This window comes from Drosophila albomicans, chromosome 2R (genome assembly GCF_009650485.2).
Source record: "Drosophila albomicans strain 15112-1751.03 chromosome 2R, ASM965048v2, whole genome shotgun sequence".
Taxonomy (NCBI): Eukaryota; Metazoa; Arthropoda; class Insecta; order Diptera; family Drosophilidae; genus Drosophila; species Drosophila albomicans.
In genome coordinates, this window is record NC_047631.2 from 26206809 (window position 1) to 26224518 (window position 17710).

General features: G+C 37.4%; 1 protein-coding gene across 4 annotated transcripts in view; it reads left to right on the plus strand.

The window, feature by feature from the left end:
* Window positions 1–17710, plus strand: part of LOC117576414 (putative uncharacterized protein DDB_G0282129) — an 80360-nt gene that overhangs the window by 42933 nt on the left and 19717 nt on the right. Inside the window, exon 1 of one of the 4 annotated variants that reach the window (XM_052007650.1) lies at window positions 12242–12292. The exons of the other annotated variants lie outside the window; for them this stretch is intronic. Coding sequence (XP_051863610.1) covers window positions 12257–12292 — 36 coding nt within the window. The 5' untranslated portion in view covers window positions 12242–12256. Of the gene's footprint in view, window positions 1–12241; window positions 12293–17710 lie in introns of those variants that run through there. 4 annotated transcript variants of the gene reach the window in all.

The following is a 17710-nucleotide window of genomic DNA, read 5'->3' on the forward strand; positions in this document are numbered from 1 at the left end:
ACAAAACCATATTGAGTTTCCCGTGGCGCGCTTTGGCAAACATTTGCCCAACGCCATCGCTGCAGCTGTAGCGTTCGCTGTAGCGTGGCCTCACTGTATGCTGCCTCAGTGTTATCGCCCCTTGGCGCTTTATTGTCATATTTTCGCTAAGCTGACTTCCAGGGATAAACGGAGCGTCTCAATAGCTCTAATTGCTGGTGCGCTTATCAAATGCTTCACATAGTTTAATTACACGAATTGCCAACCCCATTTTTTTTTCGTTCTACCCACAACGGGGCGTATGAGTAATGTCTGTCTGTCTGTACGTCTGTGTATAGAGCTGCTTATAATCGAATGCACTTGTAATGAAATTTGTCACGCTTGAAGCTGAAAAAACAACACAATAAAAACGGTCAAGTGAACAATTGAACAAACAAACACACACACAGAGAGAGAGAGAGACTCGGAATATTGGTGACAAAATTTTTGACACATTTACATGGTCAGTCCGCGATCCAAAGTCAGAGACAAGTCCCGACCCGTCTATTCGATCCATGTCGATTCGAAGCCGCATTTGAAATGCATTCGCGTAGAAAATGTGCTAAACAAACGCAAATGAATTTGCACATTCAGATTCAAACACGAAGCGACAACAACCAAACGCAAATCGAACTATGCAAACAGCACAAAAAACGCAAATAGAAAATACCGAAAAAATTCAATGATAGAATTTTTTACACAAAAGTATTTATGACATTTTTTTCAGACATTTTAAGCAATGTTTTCAATCAGATATTTTATTAGTACAACTTTTTCGATGACTGTATAAAAATAATAAAAACCGAAGTAAATAGTAAACAATATTTTAATTCAAAGATTTAAGTTCCAACTATTTCATTGACAGTAAAAAAAGTTCAAGTAACATAAATAGTAAACAATATTTAACATACAACATTTTCAATTTATAGAAACAAATTTTAAAGAAATGTTTAGTTCAGATTTTTTTTTCAATATTTTTAACACATTTGTTTTAACATTTCAAATTGATGAACATAAATTTTATACAATTCCTTAACTCATACTTTTTAGTAGTTTTATTGCTACATATTTTACACTTGAAACAATTTTATAATTCACAATTTTTGTAATTTTCATAGCACAATATTTAGTTGACGCAAAATAATACAAAAATTGTTCAAAATACTGCCAATAAATTGAAGTCTTTATTAACTTTTTATCGAGTAAATACAACACATTTTTTGATAAAGAAAAATATGAATTTAATATTGCAAAATTTATAAACTTTTCATCGAGTAAATATAGCAAATTTTGTTGATAGAAGCAAATATAAAATTAATAAAGAATCTTTTTTTTTAATACAATATATATTAAGCAGCTTGTTCGATTATTTAAACTATTAAACTAGCAAAATACTTAAGCTTGTTTATTTGTTTAAGATCCCTTCAACTTTTTCAACTTTTTAGCAGTGAGCACATCTGCTGGCAACTAATGGAAATGTACGCTGTAGTCTTTTGTAATCGAAAAGTTTTTGTATTTAAAGTTTCCCCGTAAGCCTCAAATGGCATTGTCTAGGTGTGCGCAGAGATCTGTTGCGAGTACTTATAAATCGCATTACGTACAAATAATAACAGTTTAACTAGTTAGACGAAGAAGAACGGAAACGTTTGTGAATTGAATTGCTGGCAGACATATTTATTTACACGCTCCTTGGCCGGAATATCCTGTCTCAGTCCCCTGTTTCATCTTGGCGCATTTATTTATTTTCAATGGCATTTTTGCTAATGGTGAGGAAAATGCCAGTCAGCCATGGCAATCTTGAAGTTTGTGCCCACTTCTTCCTAGACAGAGACATGACGTGCCAATATGCACAGATACAGATACAGATAGAGGATACAGGACACACAGACAGAAAGACGGACACAATGATGTGCTGGCCAGTTTAAACACAGTGTAACCTTCGTCTGCTTGGCAACAGAGCCAGAGCCACAGTCAAGGCATAACTGATAACGGGAATAATAAAAAAGTAAATATGAGAAATTGCATCTATTTTATTTGCGATTTCGTTTGTCTGCCTCTGGCTAGCAAAGGAAGGTTGCATTGAGATTGAGAAAGAAATCTTCGAACAGAGCAAACAATACTCAATTGGCAGCTGTGTCTGCAAGGTTACATTTCAATCGGTTTGGTTCCTTGTTCAACAATGAAATCTTAAATAAAATTCACGTAAAACGTTTGCATAATTTAGATGAAACAAAACAGCAACGAAAACTAAAAAAAGTGCATGGAAAATAAATTAAAATAATTTAAAATAGAAATAAAAAAAAACAAAAGCCAGCAGCTAGACTATGCGGGAGCGCCCAGCCGCAACAACAACAACAGCAACAACAACGATAACAGCGAGTCAACCGCAGCAATAGAAATAGCAACAGCAACAACAATAACTCACGTGTGTCTAAGCGCCTATGACAAGAGCGACGTCGACGCCGACGCAGACGCAGACGCCAGCAGAGATCATTGTTGTTGTTGCTATTGTTGTGTTGCGCGACCGTCGCCTTGTCACACACACACACACACTTGTACACACACTCGCGCACTCACACAAAAGTGCGAGACGCTAAAAACCATGAACTGGAAAACCTTGAAAACTCAACTGCAATTTATATTCGCTGCGATTTGATTTTACGTCGCCGTTTTTCTTGTTCTTGCTAATGTATCTCGGAGCTACTTTTCGTATCTTGCAGATACTTTTTTTGTTTGTTGCTGGCTGCTTTTCTTTATAAATTTGCTCGCAAGCTTAAAAAATAGCTGCGACACTTTGTTTTTGTACATTTGAGTTGCTTTTTGTGTTCAAATGTTTGGGAATTATCTTTAGAGTTGGTCTCTTGAACTGCTTTTCTTTTTGTATATTTGAGATACTTTTTTATTGTCTTCAACGGCTTTTCTTTATACATTTTTTACTATGGCATTTTTGAGAAATTTTTTGTGTTCAATGTTTGAGAATTATGCTAAAAAGATATCGTGTTCCTGATGTCTTTAGATGCTTTTTCTTTGGTATATTTGAGATATTTGTATTATGAAAAGTTGCTGATACCTTGAACTGCTTTTCTTTATACATTTTTCACTAGCATATATTTAAGACTCTTGTTTGTGTTTAATGATTGGGAAATATGCTTAAAAGATATGCAGTATAGATTATTAGTATCTTAAACCACTTTTCTTTATAAAGTTTATAATATATTTGAGATACTTTCTTGTGTGGAATTATGCTATAATGATATCGAGTTCCTGAACTGCTATTCTTCTTCAATATTTGAGATATTTGTATTACAAAAAGTTGCTGATACCTTGAGCTACTTTTCTTTATAAATTTCACACTGTTTCTTAGATACTTTTTGCGTTCAGTGTTACGCTAAAAGATATCCATTATTCCCGACACTTTTTAATTTCATCGTTGACAAAATGTGTGCAAAATTCTTTCTCTCTCTTGAGATTGGCAATTAGAATTGCACATGAGGGAACGCAACTTAACTCTAAGCGCTCTAATGCATTGCAAATTAATTGCATTTAAAAACGCGTCGACATGCGCCAATTTACACAAAAAAAATATGCTGTGGCAACTCTGGCTGGCCAAAGGTACGTCTCTAGAATATAATTGCAGTGCATAATGGACAAGTGAATTTCATTATGTCTTCCCTTTTGTTTTCTGTTCATTTTTTGCATTTTTGCCCCCGCTGACAATCTATCTGTCAGTTGTGTGTGTGTGTGTTTCTTTTTAGCTGTTTATGCTCTTTGCGCTTCTTTAATAATTCTTCGTTGCATGCTGTTTTGCTGTGTTCATTCTCTGGGCTCACTCGCATGTAATTATATTACAGAGGCCTATTTAGAGAGCCAAGCTAGCTAGCTAGCTATATACATAGATAGATAGTAGCTGGGCCTACCCCATCACAAGCCACGCATGTCCCAACCGCATTATTACAATTTCTTTCATTTTCCATCGTATAGGTTAGTTCTCATCAACATGGTTAGGGGTTAGGCAGGTTGCAATTCTTTAATGGGGAATTCGATTTGGTTAAGTGCGTTGTGTTGCCTATGCCTACTCTCTCTCTCTCTCTATACTATACTTTACTATATACATTACATATATGTATATATCTAAACTGAATTAGAAGCTCCTAAGTGGTGTTTCCTTGTATTTTTTTTAATTCTTTTTGTTTTATGATTACCTTTGTCTCTGCCACGATGCTTTTTATTAATTAGGCATTCTCCTTTCTTTTTTTTTTGTGCTTTGCTTTGACAGCGCAAGCGTAATGCGGTTAAAACCAAACTGACTAATTGATTAGAGCACTCCAAATTACATTTAGCCTGCTGTTATGTCTCTCTTTTTGACATATATTCATATATCTACACATTTAGAAGGCCTTTTCCCCCGCACAAAAGGCAAAATGTCAGGCGCCCCAGCTCCAAAAAACACAAATTGACAGAGAACGAAATGTGGGCGACATCACTTTGTGCGGCTCCAAATTTGGTAGAACTAAATTTACAACAAATTGCAATAAAACGTCGCGTCGTAAATAAAATGAAATACAATGCACGCCTTAGTTTAAACTGCAGCAACAACAACAACTACAAAATTGGTTTCGACTTGAACTGAAATTGCAACTGCGAGTGAAGCTTTGAAGCTTTGGCAAAGTGCAACACAATTAACACCCCGAAATGCATACAAGTTTTGTTGCTGTTTCTCTTAACAGTAAAATTTGTTTGTTTAGCGAATTTTGCCACAGACATTAGACACACACACACACACACATATGCACACACAGAGAGTTACTGTTGTACACATAAAGGCTTGTTAATGAAAATAAGCAACAAAGCCAATCGGTCACAGACTGCAAGACAGGCAGACAGAGCGGGGCAGCAACAAAAAACAAGTTTCCCTCCAAAGAATTAGAGAATTTTCAGCATGTACGAAAATGCGCAAAATACACTAAATAAGTAGAAACGTCAATAAGCAACGAAAAAATAAAAAGAAAAAATGAATGTACAAAAAAATGGGCTCACTAAACGAACAAACAAATGCAGAGACTAGAAAGAGACACAGAGAAAGAGAGAGAGAGAAGAAGTGTGTGAGACAGCGGCTTAGAGAAAAGCTGTCAAAAGAGGCGCATGTGTAATCAAATATGCGAAAAAATGCATAAAAAGTCATCATGTAGATGCAAATGATACATATTGCAATGAAGACGTAGCACAGACTGAGACTGAGACTGAGAGCCACAGATTGGGGCAGAGGTTCAAGCAGCTGGCCCTGGAGCTGCGGTTGATGCACCTCGAATCCCCTTTTTACTGTTGAGCTTTAATGGAAAATAGTATCAGAAAGTCATGCATAGAAAATGAGCAAAAATTAATTTTGTAAAGCTAGCAAATGCTAGTTTAATTATTTTTAATTGATGAAATGAGATAGTACCGCTCGCCCATTAAAATTCACTCGAATTACAAACGCAACTTTGATTTTCACTTGAACTTGTAATCTCTAAAAAAACACGGAAGAAACCTATAGTCGAGTGAGCTTAACTGTGACATACCCGCTACACATTTTCAATAAAAGTAATATTTTAAATATATCAAAATTATATACTGAATAAAATACTAAAATATACCGAGTGCTGTATTTGGTATATAAATATACTAGAAAATTATTACAGTTATATTTTGCATTATAATATACCGAATTGATATAAACAAAATACTACCATCTACTGAATGTTATATTTGGTATTTGGATATACTATAACATAATTACAGTTATATTTTCTTCTTAAAATATACTAAAAATACTGAGATGTACCCAATGCTATATTTGGTATATGGATACACTATGACATTATTACAGTTATATTGTTTCATGAAAAAAAACCAAATTAATATACTGAAAATATTCAGTATTCAGTACTATATTTGGTATATGGGTACACTATTACATTATTACGGTTATATTTGTTTTCTTAAAATTACGTATATTAATATTATAATATTTAATACTGAAACATGTACTAAAATATACCCAATATGACGAAGACACAAACTTATAATACCCTTTCTACTCTTTGCTTAGCGGGTATAAAATCACAGAATAATCTATCACCTTTTTAGCTGGCATTTTTTTAATGAAGCAGGCAGCTGTCGGAACTTTCTATCAAACAAATAATTCATTAAAATGTACTTCAAATTTCATACTAAAAGTATTATATTATATTTTTGCTTCTGCTTCTGCTCAACAGGCAGCTCACACACCCAATTGACTTTCATGCATGCCTTAGCTCACACAGATACACACACATGCAAACAGGCAACTGTTATAGCATATTACACAGAGTATGCTTTGTGCATGGCATTCGTTAATTTTGTGATTGATATTTTTCATGTTGTTGCATTCGATTTAGATTTCTAGAAGTTCAAGATCAATGCAAGTCGGATTACGTAGCACGAAATATGCCATAGAAATGGCAATTTGAAACGCTAAAGAATACTCGAAAGTAGTTGAGAAATAATAGCAGCCAAATCGATATATTTAATTATAATAATTACAGCTAGATAATTTGTGTTGTTCGCCAACTAAATGAAATATTTAAATGCGAAACAGTATTTAGCAGTATTGTAAATTCAAATTCGCACATTACGAACTCTCATCGAAAGGTCAGCTAAGTGCAATGCCATATAGTATATACCGTCGTTTTGATCAAGTGGCTGCAGGGTAAAAAAAAAAACTGGACTGCTGAGAACTTTTACACACGGCAATTAGACATAAATTAATCGCTTTTAATTAATAAGCATATTTTGTACTGCAACACAAACAACAACAACAGCAACTCAATGAGCTGGCAATTTGAATAAATGCACTCGTATTCATATCTACATTCGCAATTATTATTTGTGCAATGCAGAAAAGTAAATAAATGAAAATACTTAGCTAGAAATTGTACAAGTCGAATGCGACACGTCGTTGCCAAGCCTTAGGCCCCGCACCCTTGAGCTTGTGCTTGTGCTCGTGCTTCCAAAACTCACACACACACACACACTCGCACACCCATTTGCCACGCCTTCATTCGACTCTCTCCCCCTCCCCCTCTCACAATCTCGCATCGTTTGACGTTTGCGGAATTAAGCACTGAAATTGTAACCAAATATGGCACAACAAGTTCAATTCTAATTCTAATTTACTGCGGCGCTTTGTCCGGTTTTTTATTTTTTTTCTCTCATTTATTTGTTGTTGCTGCTTTTCTTGTTAGAATTTTTACATTTCGTATCAATTGATTCAAGGTTTTGTGTAGCAGCTTTTGATTTGATTTTTGCTTTTGCTTTTTTTCGTCAACTGTTTATATAATGTATAATGTATAATGTGTAGCACAATATTCACGTATACAAATCGTGCGCTTTCATTCGAAGTGGCCGCAGAATGCATTCTTAAGTAATTGAAAATTAACGCGACAAATGCGAATTTTTAAAGAGAATGCCAATAACAATAACACACAAAAGTTGGTTGGCATTGAATGACTGCAAAAATACATGGTTCCAAAGACAATCAGATTATTGTTAAATAAGTCTAGAAGCTGTTGCTTTAGCTTGAAATTGCATTCATGGCAAATCACAAAAACTCAAGTTTATTTCGCTTAATTTTATCAGCTGCAGTTGAGATACAAGTTGATCACCTTTAACCTACGAGTTAACATTCTAAATTGGTTAAGCTTACAAGCTATTTAATTGTATAAAATGACTATAAAAGATTAATAAAAATGTATATAAATGAGTAAAGGTAGAAATTCTAATTTAGGTCTCAAAAAATCCAGCATTAAAAGAAATATAAAGAACTGTAACAACTAAAGATTAAATTAAATACTTATACAAGTTGATAATAATAAGTAAGAGTAAAGATAAAAAACGGGTTTAGTTCTCACAAAAAACTGACAAAATATTTCACAAAAAATTCTCGCAAGAAATCTAGTTCAAATCTCACAAATCATTTTAACTTATCTATCACAAAAAGAACTCTAAAATCATAACAAATAAAATGATAATAATCAAAAAAAGGACAGGCAAAACATCCAGATCAATTCTCACAAATCAATTCAACTAAATCAGAACCAAAAGAACTCAATTTAAACTCCAAAACTCCAAAATTCAAATGCTTATAAAATGTTGATAATGATAAATAAAAGTAAAGCCAAAAAAAATTAGTTCAAATCTCGCAAATCAATTCAACTTATCAAGCCCCCAAAAGAACTAAATTCAGACCGAAAAAAAGCTAAAATTGAATGCCATAATCACTGTCTAACTGACAGCGTGTGTGTGATTTTCATTGGATGAAATGCAGCAAAACATTTGACAGTTGATGCTGGCAATTCTCGCACTTTTTTCACTGGGTATCGCGTTTGCATTCACAAATCACAGACAATCAGAGTTGCTGCCAGTTGAGGAGAGAAACAAAGTGATGAGAAGAGGCGCGTAAAAAAAGAATCTTCAACACGCAACAGACACAAAAAACGCGACTCTGATGTGCCAGTTGCCTGCCGCGTCAGGATAACACACGCACACTCACTTACACACACACACAACGCACACACTCGAAAGTGTCGAGGTGTTGCTGTGTATTGTGGCTGTTGTATGCAAACAGCAACAGCAGCGCGAAAAAAAATTGACTGTTGGCCATGCCGCGTTGTGTTGTACATTTTTCTCGCTTCGTTCCTTCTTTTTTTTTTTCGTTAGTCTCTTCTCAGCGGCTGCAATGCAATCAAGTGGACGATGCATTAAACGCGCGGGCGCAAAAAGCAAAAAAAAAAACGCACAACTGCAGCGTGGTCCATGACGAGGCTGGCCTAAAAGGATTAAGGCGATCTGTGCGCAATCCGCGCAATTATCCTTTCATTGGATTGAGGGCTGCTCCCAGAGAAAGAGACACACACAGAGAGAGAGAGAGGGAGAGAGAGGGAGATGGAGTGAACCGAGTCGTGGGCATTTGCCTGAAGCAATTAGTTGCATCACTCAACACTCGTTGGTTGGTTCTTTTTTTTCGTGTTGCCTGCTTTTTGGCCAGTTGACTTTTGGTTTTCCTGCTACTGCTCCCCTTGCCACATTGTCTGGCGAAGCACTTGGCTTTTGTTGTGCGCTTTGTTTCACGCTGCGTATACGTAACGTACGTAGTACTCATATGGCAATCATTTTGATGAAGTTTTCGTCTCGTTTTTGTGTGTTGCAACTTGTTTTTAGATGAATCGTTGATGTAGGAAGGGGGAGTTGGTGTGTGTGTGTGTGTGTGTGCCTCTACGACGTGTCCATTTGAAGTGCACACTTAAGTGGCCCTAATTGGTTTCACACTTGCCCATCATCAAGTGGGTGCAGCCTCCAGTTCCCTTTTCGGTTTTGGGTAACTCTGTTTAGGTTGCGCTTCGCTCCGGCTGTCAAAAACAAGACTCCTGTTAAATGCCAGTCAACTAACCAAACTGCCGTCCGTCCGTCCGTCCTTCTGTCTGTATGTGTGTCGTGTTGCGAGTCGAGTTGAGTCGAGTTGAGTTGCGTTGCGTTGAGTCGTGTCTGTCTGTCTTTTTGTGGCTGCTGCAGCTTCATTCATTCACTGACGACGGCCCCATTTATGTCCGTGTCGAGTGTGCCAGACGAGCAGCCAGCAGCCAGCAACCAGCAGCCAACAACTACAGCAGCAACTCCTGGGCAGCAGCCACATTGCGGCAGGCGAAGGGTGCGGCAAAATTTAAATGTGCTCTCATGAAAAATAGTTTACTGCCACTTGTTGGAGTTTAAATTGAAATACCAGCTGGGCTCTGTTGTTGTTGTTGTAGATATGTCATCATTTGCTCGTTTTTCGTACCATTTGCCGTTTAGTGGCATCGCTGTCTGGCTGCCCCATTTGCTGCCTGCCTGCCTGGCTGCCCCCATCTAAGCCAAAAACCCATTCATTGTAAATTCAACTAAATCCATGAATAAAATTTTGATGCCGTCTCTCCTTCTGTCTGTCTGTCTGGCTGGCTGGCAGCTCATCTGTTGTTGCCACGCTTCGTTTTATTGCGCATCGTTATTGCAGTTAACAATCGTCAACTTCTCTCTCACTCACTCACTCTCGCTCTCTCTCTCTCTGTCTATTTCGCCTGTTGCCGACTAAATTGAATTTGCGAATTCAATGAATGAATGAGCGCATGAATTGGTTTAGCTTTTGTTTAGTTATTTAGTCCTTGTTGTTTTTGTTTGTTTTCGGTGTTGCATACTTTCGGGCCGCCTGTTGCATGCAGCTTCACTTTTTTACGACCTCACACACACAGACACACACATGCAACCGCCTGTTGCAGCTGCTCCTGCTGCGTTTCTATCTTTTATTTTTTTTTTGTCCTCGTTGTTGTTGACTTTTGCTCTTTGGCAATTGTCTAGTTTTTCCCTGCTGCTCCTGTTTTATTTTCTGTTGTTCTTGTTGTCAGTCGCATTCATTTTATTGCCACCGTATCGCGTAGTATCGCTGCAGTTTGGTGCTTTTCCACGGAAATTGCATTTCTCTGCATTTTACATTTCAATAAATTGTGCAAGCTGCTGCTGCTGCTGCTGTCTCTGCCTGCTTTTATTATGCTGCCAATTTTACTCGACTTTATTTATATGTATATTAAAAACTAGTTTTTATAGTCACCATTTTTTTTCATGCATCGAGTCTATGCAAAATATATTTGGTTGACTTTTTTATAGAGCCGTTAAATTGGGTGGCAAAAAATGGGGAAATGGGAAATGCAATGATGATATTTAGATACGCTTGACTGTAAAGAAATATTACACAGCTGAGGTGTAAATAAATAAAATATCCGGCGACAAATTTTTCAGTTCAATCAACTGCATACAGAGAGAGAGTGAGACTGAGTGAAAATGTGAAATAAAAGAATTTATTTAATTCTGATAATTCATTTTTATATGGCATTTTATATTTAGAAAAATAATTATAGTCTTTGTAGATTCATAATTTAATTTTGATTTACTTTATGTGATTCATTTTCCCTTGAAAATTGTGGCATTTGTTTTTTTGTAAGTCATGATTTAATTTTAATTTCATAATTCGATTAATTTTAGATGAGTCATTTTTTCTATTGAGAAATTCAAGTAAAAATTTGAGCTTGTACAGAGTCATGATTTAATTTGATTTAAATATTCAAACAGTTGCACAATGCTGATGATGAAACTCGTGGGGTTTTTAGCATTATACAATTTTATAGTTATTTAATGCAACAACTATCACTTGACAAATCAGATTAGATCAGATATATTTTCAACCGTTTTAGTGAATTTTACTACTACAGTTCGACAGCTTTCAAATGAATACCAAGAAATAACCAGCTATATATAATGATAGAGTAAAATACTCTAAAACTATTCAGCACATTTTCAGTATTAACAATTTATTATATTTTGTTGATCACAGAACTTTTTAGCTCCTTTTCTACATTTCAAATTTAGTAAATGCATTTAAAATAGTTTAGTTCCATTCACCCTATATCAATGCCTGGTTAGACAACTTTCTATACATACATCTATATCAAGCAATTGCCAAGAAATAACCAACTATATATTATATTAAATAATATACATATAGAAAACCTTTTAAAAATATATTGAATACATTTTGACTATTAAGAATTTCATATATTTTTTTATCATAGAACTTTTTAGCACTTTTTCTAAATTTATAATTGAGTAAATTCTTTTCAAATAGTTTACTTCGATTCACCCTATGACAATGTCCAGTTAGTCAGCATTCTAAGCACATATCTATCTCAAGCGATTACCAAGAAATAACCAGCTATATGCATACAAAATAATAATAGAGTGCAAAACTATAAGCAAGTCAAGTAGATTCCAATTTATCGTGCAATATGCCACTAACTATGACATTTTGATGGGATAACTGCTACTGCAGCGCGACGCTGAAGTATGTAGAACTTTTTTTTTTTTTTTTGTTGCTCTATTGGGGTAATTACCCATCAATCAGCAATCTCACACTTGTAATTAGTGCGAATAGTAGCGAATAGCGCAAAGTCCCTTTTTAGTCTCTAACGAGTTGGAATTAGTTAGAGCGAACATCAATTACTTGCTTGAGGGCAATTTCGGGCAATTTCCTTTATGTTTTTTTGTATTTTGTGTTTTCTGTGTGTTTGTTACTTCTCTCTAAACGAGTCGTGAAACCCACCAATTGCAGCACAGATACTTCAAGTGCTGAGCAAACATGCAATCAAATGCAATCGAACAACAACAACAGCAGCAACAACAACAACAACAATAACAACAGTGAGTGCTGTTCAAATATTTTTGGCCGAAAAACTCGGCTGGCCAACCAATCAAATTGCAAGCAGGCCCAAAAGTGCATGGCAAAGCGCATTAGAGCGAGACAACAAGACGACAGCTCTCGCACCCGAAACATACACATTTCGACAAAAACCGAGAGGGACTCCCACACCAACCAAAACACACACACACAAACAACAACAACAACAGCAAGAGCGACTGCAACAACAACAACTACGTGAGTTTAGCCGATGCAAGACGAGTCGAAACGAGACGAAGCGAAGCGAAATGAAACGAAAAAGCGCCGAGCAAGGCAATCGAATTTATTTGCTGCTTCTAATTTTCCATATGCCTTTTGCCCCCTCCCTTCGCCACGTCTCGTCTCGCCTCGCGTCAAGCGATGACGACGACAATTTCTATGCCAAAGTGACACACAAAAACTGTTCTAAGCACACACACGCACAACTGCAACTAAGTATGTGAGTGTGTGTATTGATGTTGTCAGTATGTAAATTGCCAGGTTTTGCTTCTTTTTTTTTCGTTTTTTTGGGGTAGGTTGCGTTTTAGTTTTGCAAAAAAAGGGTTGCTTATGAGCGCAGGATCGAGCAGAGGGGGAAGGTGACAAGCAGAGGCCCATTTAGTGACAGCATTGGATGCATCCCAGTATGTGTGTGAGTGAGTGTGAGTGCTGCGTATGTCCTTGCATTTTGTGCAATTCATTTACATTTCAACACTGCTGCCGCCTTGCAATGCATTGCATTGCAATGCAAGTGGTGGACAATTTGGCCGAAAGCGTTTCACTAACTCCACACACAAACACAAACACACACATAGAGAGTCGAGCACATTGACAGCGAGTTGCCCCCAAACGACGGCAGCCAGTCGCATGTCCTTTTCATTGCACACACAACATTTAACAAGCCCCCTACAAAAAACGAGCGAAAGAAGAGAAGCGAAACGCACAGGCGACTAGCAAGTTGCAAACTTGCAACGCGCGTTCACAGTTCACAGTTCACAGTTTAGAGTTTTCACTTGCCCGTTTTCATTGCATTCTGTATTCGCTCTTTCAACCACTTTAGTTTTTTTAGTGAAACTCATTTTTTTTGCTTCACTTTTGGCTTTTGAAACTTGGCTTTTCCTTTTGGCTTTTCTCGTTTTTGGCTTGCCGGTTTTTTTTGCTAGCTAACCGATTTGCCAGGATATGTGACGCCAACTGCAACAGTAAACAGCGAACAACAAGGACTAAAAAGCAACAAAGTTGTCCTTTAACTAACTAACTGCCGCCTGCGTTTTGCCACCGCCTTCATCTCTGGCTCTGCTTCGGCCTCTGCTTGAATCCACCCGCTCAGGCACGTTGCAAGTACGTTGACATTCGACATAACTCAAAATGCTATGCAAAATGCAATGGCGTGTGTTGGCCCAACAACAACAACAACGACTACAGCAACCACAACACATTTTTAGCAGCGCACTTTTCGTTTATTTTTAACATAGCTTAATTTTTTGGGGGCTGCTCCAGTTAACTAATATAGCACAGTGTTTGTATAGCTAGCTTCAAAGCAAAAGCTTAGGAATTTGCATGAGAGCTAAAGCATTCTAGAGATGTGGAACTTGATTTATAATGCGTGACTAGCTTAGATTCTAAATTCAAACTTGGGCTTCTTGTAGCTAGCAAAATAACTACATTTAGTAATGAATTTGTACATACCACAAGAAACAGAAGTTTTACTGAATTTTGCTTTTATAGTGTATATTAAACTTTGTATTTAAGCACACAAAAAGCGAAACGAATTCATTCATTCTATTTTTATATTCAACTCTTCTTATTTAGTGTCTTTCATTACAATTTAATAATGAGAAACAAGTAGTTCAATTCAGACATCTACAATGATTTCTTGGCTCTAAATGAATTTTAATTTGAATATATTTTTAAATGAATTATTCAACATTTAACTTAAGCATTGAAATAAGCAATATATTTATTTTAATATCGTTCAATTTAGTGACTTTTGTTGGAAGTTATAATAATGAAACATTAGTCATTAAAGTCACCTTTCTAGAATGATTTCTTGTTCTCTGCATAATTTATATATACAATGCCATTATATTTCAACTCATTTATAATCAAACTATATTGCAGAACTGCAAAAACTGAGCAAATTCATCAAATTCATATTTTCCTTACTACTTACTCATCTACTACATTGAACATTATAAAGAATATAAAAAAAAACTGTTGCATACCTTGAGGCTCAATAAATTTTATAGAGAAGAACAGAATTTCAGCATTAAGTAATGTTAAATAATAATCACACCTAGTTTCCACAATTCTCTAAAGGCATTGGCACGTGGCATTCCACAAAACCCACAAAAATGTGCATATATAGATATGAGTGTAATAATAATATTACTCATACGTTTTGAGTCGCATTCGCAGTCACCTTTTGACATTTGATTATGGCACGCACTCTACATGCTACGCCATATGTGTGTATGTGTGTTGGCAAACCGAAAAGCAAAACTAACAAACTGGCACAAAAATAATGTGAAGAATGAAAAGGAAATCAACGAAAAGCCAAAACCGAAAGCAAAACAACACAACGTAGAACGTAGAACGTTAAAGGCCGTAAAAAATGTCAAGTTGTCGTTGTCGACATGTCAGCGTGGCTAAAAAGTTGACGTCGTTCCCCTCCCCAGTCTACTTGAAATTGTGGGAGAAGGGAAAGGACAGGGGAACGGTTGCACGTTGGCACGTTGCATGCCGCAAGAAGAATAATGCAAATGGCAGCAACAAGAGCCATTTTGTATCGATGGCAATACATAATGTATATCATTACTGAAATTTGCTTATGTAACGCGCGTAAATGACACGAGTGCCCCCTCCTCCTGTACCCCCCTTGCTGTCCCACCCCCTTATGCATGCACGGCACCTCCTACGAAATTAAAGGATGAGCATTAAAATTGCAACAAAAAAATCGAAAAAAAAACCAGAGAGAGAAAAATAAACGAAAAAAAAGGAAATAAAAACAAAAAATTGTCTGTGTATGACTTTTATATATACACGCAAAGGTAGCGCCTACATACATACATATGTCTCTATATATATACACATTTAAATTACCTATACATAAGGGATTATCTGGCAAAGATACACACACGCACACACATATGAGTATGGGCCATATATATATATGTATATATACTCGGTAATGTGTACATTAATCGATAATTGCATTTTTTTTCGTGCATTTCTTTTGCCACTTTTCATGGGTTGGTTCAGGTTGTCTCTCATGGCACATGGCACATGGCATTTCCATGTGCGTGTGTCTCTCAACATGTGTGTGTGTGTGTGTTGTTGTTGCTCTGCTTTTTTCCTTTTTTTTTTGTTGTTGTTGTTTTTTTAAATGAGTTTGCGTGTTTAATTGGTTTTTTTTTCGTGTTGGGTTTCATCCCTCGCAGCTTAACCAAAACTTCATATTAATCATACGGCAGCGATTTAAAGCAGCGAAGCCATTTAATATGCACATCTAACACTTTGATTAAACGCACTTTCATTTTTGCTTTGATTCGCTGTTAGTTTTAGGGCGACCACAAAAGCCACACACATAGCAAGCCACCAACAAACAAACACAGCGGACAGACGGACAGACAGAGTGAAAGACCGAGACCGAAGCAGGAGCAGACAACTAGACTGACACACGATACACTAGAAGGGGCACAAACCCAGCTGACATGTCGCCTTGAATGCATGCAAAGAGAGAGTGTGTGTGTGTGCGTGTGTGTGTGTGTGTGCTCTCCTCTATCTGTCTATCTGTCTGTGTCTTGATGGTGTGTGCATATTCATATGCATAGCTGTACGTAGACCTCTATCGACAGCAGCAAGCGCCAAGAATGAGAATGCGAATGAGGAAGAAGAAGAAGAAGAAAAAAACACGAAGTGAAAATTCTATTTAGCATACATTCAGGCGTTCGCTTGGCATAATGTAAACGCTACTCTGCAGAGCTCTGGCAAGCTGACTGGCGACGCATTGAAATCCCACCTTGCGGCCGTCGTCATCATACGCAATGTGTGTCGCTTAACCACACACACACGAACACACACACTAACACACACCTCCGGCAGACATTTTGTGCGTGCGTTGCGTTGCGTACGCTGCATTGTATGCAACCGCCGAGCAACAACCCTCGGAATTTCGTGCTTGTATGCGTAACTTGTTTTTTTTTCTCTACTTTTCGCAGCCCAAATGCAGGTGTGCAACGCCTGTGTGTGTGAGTGTGTATTGGCTGCACTTTAAAGTTTGAGTTTCGTAAGTCCCGCGCGTGCATTCACCTCTTCTGTGTGTGTGTGTGTTTGTTGGTTTTTTTCGCCTTTTTTGGTGCGTGCGACGTCAACGGTAACTGCAACAGCAACAGCAGCAACCCCTGCAGCAATAGCAACAACGGCAACAACGATGACGACCCTGTTTATTTGAGCGCCTCAAAAAAACGCAATGGGCAAACGCAAGGCAAAACCGACAGCGACTGCAGTTGCAATGCAATTTTAACGCTAAATAAAAAGTTTGAACATGCCGCTCTACTTATGCGCCGGAATGAGCAGCAGTTGTTGTTGCCGTAGCTGTTGCTGTTGTTGTTGTTGTTGCTGTGGCGCCTTTTGCCCCACTTGAGGTTGCCAAGCCCAGCTTAGCTTCGCTTGGCCAAGGCACACGCACTGCACGCACTTTTGCGTAATCAGGACGCCAACTTGGGGGGAGCGAAAAGAAATATCAAAAAACAAAATTTTTAGCACAACTTCCGGTTCAACTAAAAACAACAGCAAGCAAGAGTTGCGCTGCAAAACAAAATTACATATTTTGTAAATTGAAATGCGTACAAAATGCTACAAAATGTGCGGCCGAAATTGCAGTGCAGCTCCTCTCACTCTCTTCGTCCTTTCTCCCTCTCCGTCTCCCTCTTCCTTTCTCTGTTATGCACACTCCTTCTCTTAAACTTGCAGGCACCAATATTTAATTCGCATTTCGTGTGAGTTGACGCGTAACCTTTTACCGTATACTCGGTAAGCACAAAAGTTTTCGCTTTTAAGGCACGCATGCCCGACAACTGGAGTGGCCTTCTCCTCCACGTGTGTGTGTGTTTGGCAGTGTGTGTGTGGCAGGGCCTATGCATTTTGCATTAAATTGCATAACTTTTGTGGCAATTAGACGACGGTGCAAGGATATGTGTGTGTGTGTGTGTGTGTGCAAGGAAATGCAGTTGCAGTTGCAGTTGCAGTTCTCTCTCCTATGCAAACAACGCAAATGCAAATCTATCAATTTGAAAAAGGAAAAAAGAACGCCCGCTGCTCGACAACGTATACGTAATAATACGCATACGCAGACGCGCCAGACTGTAATTTCAG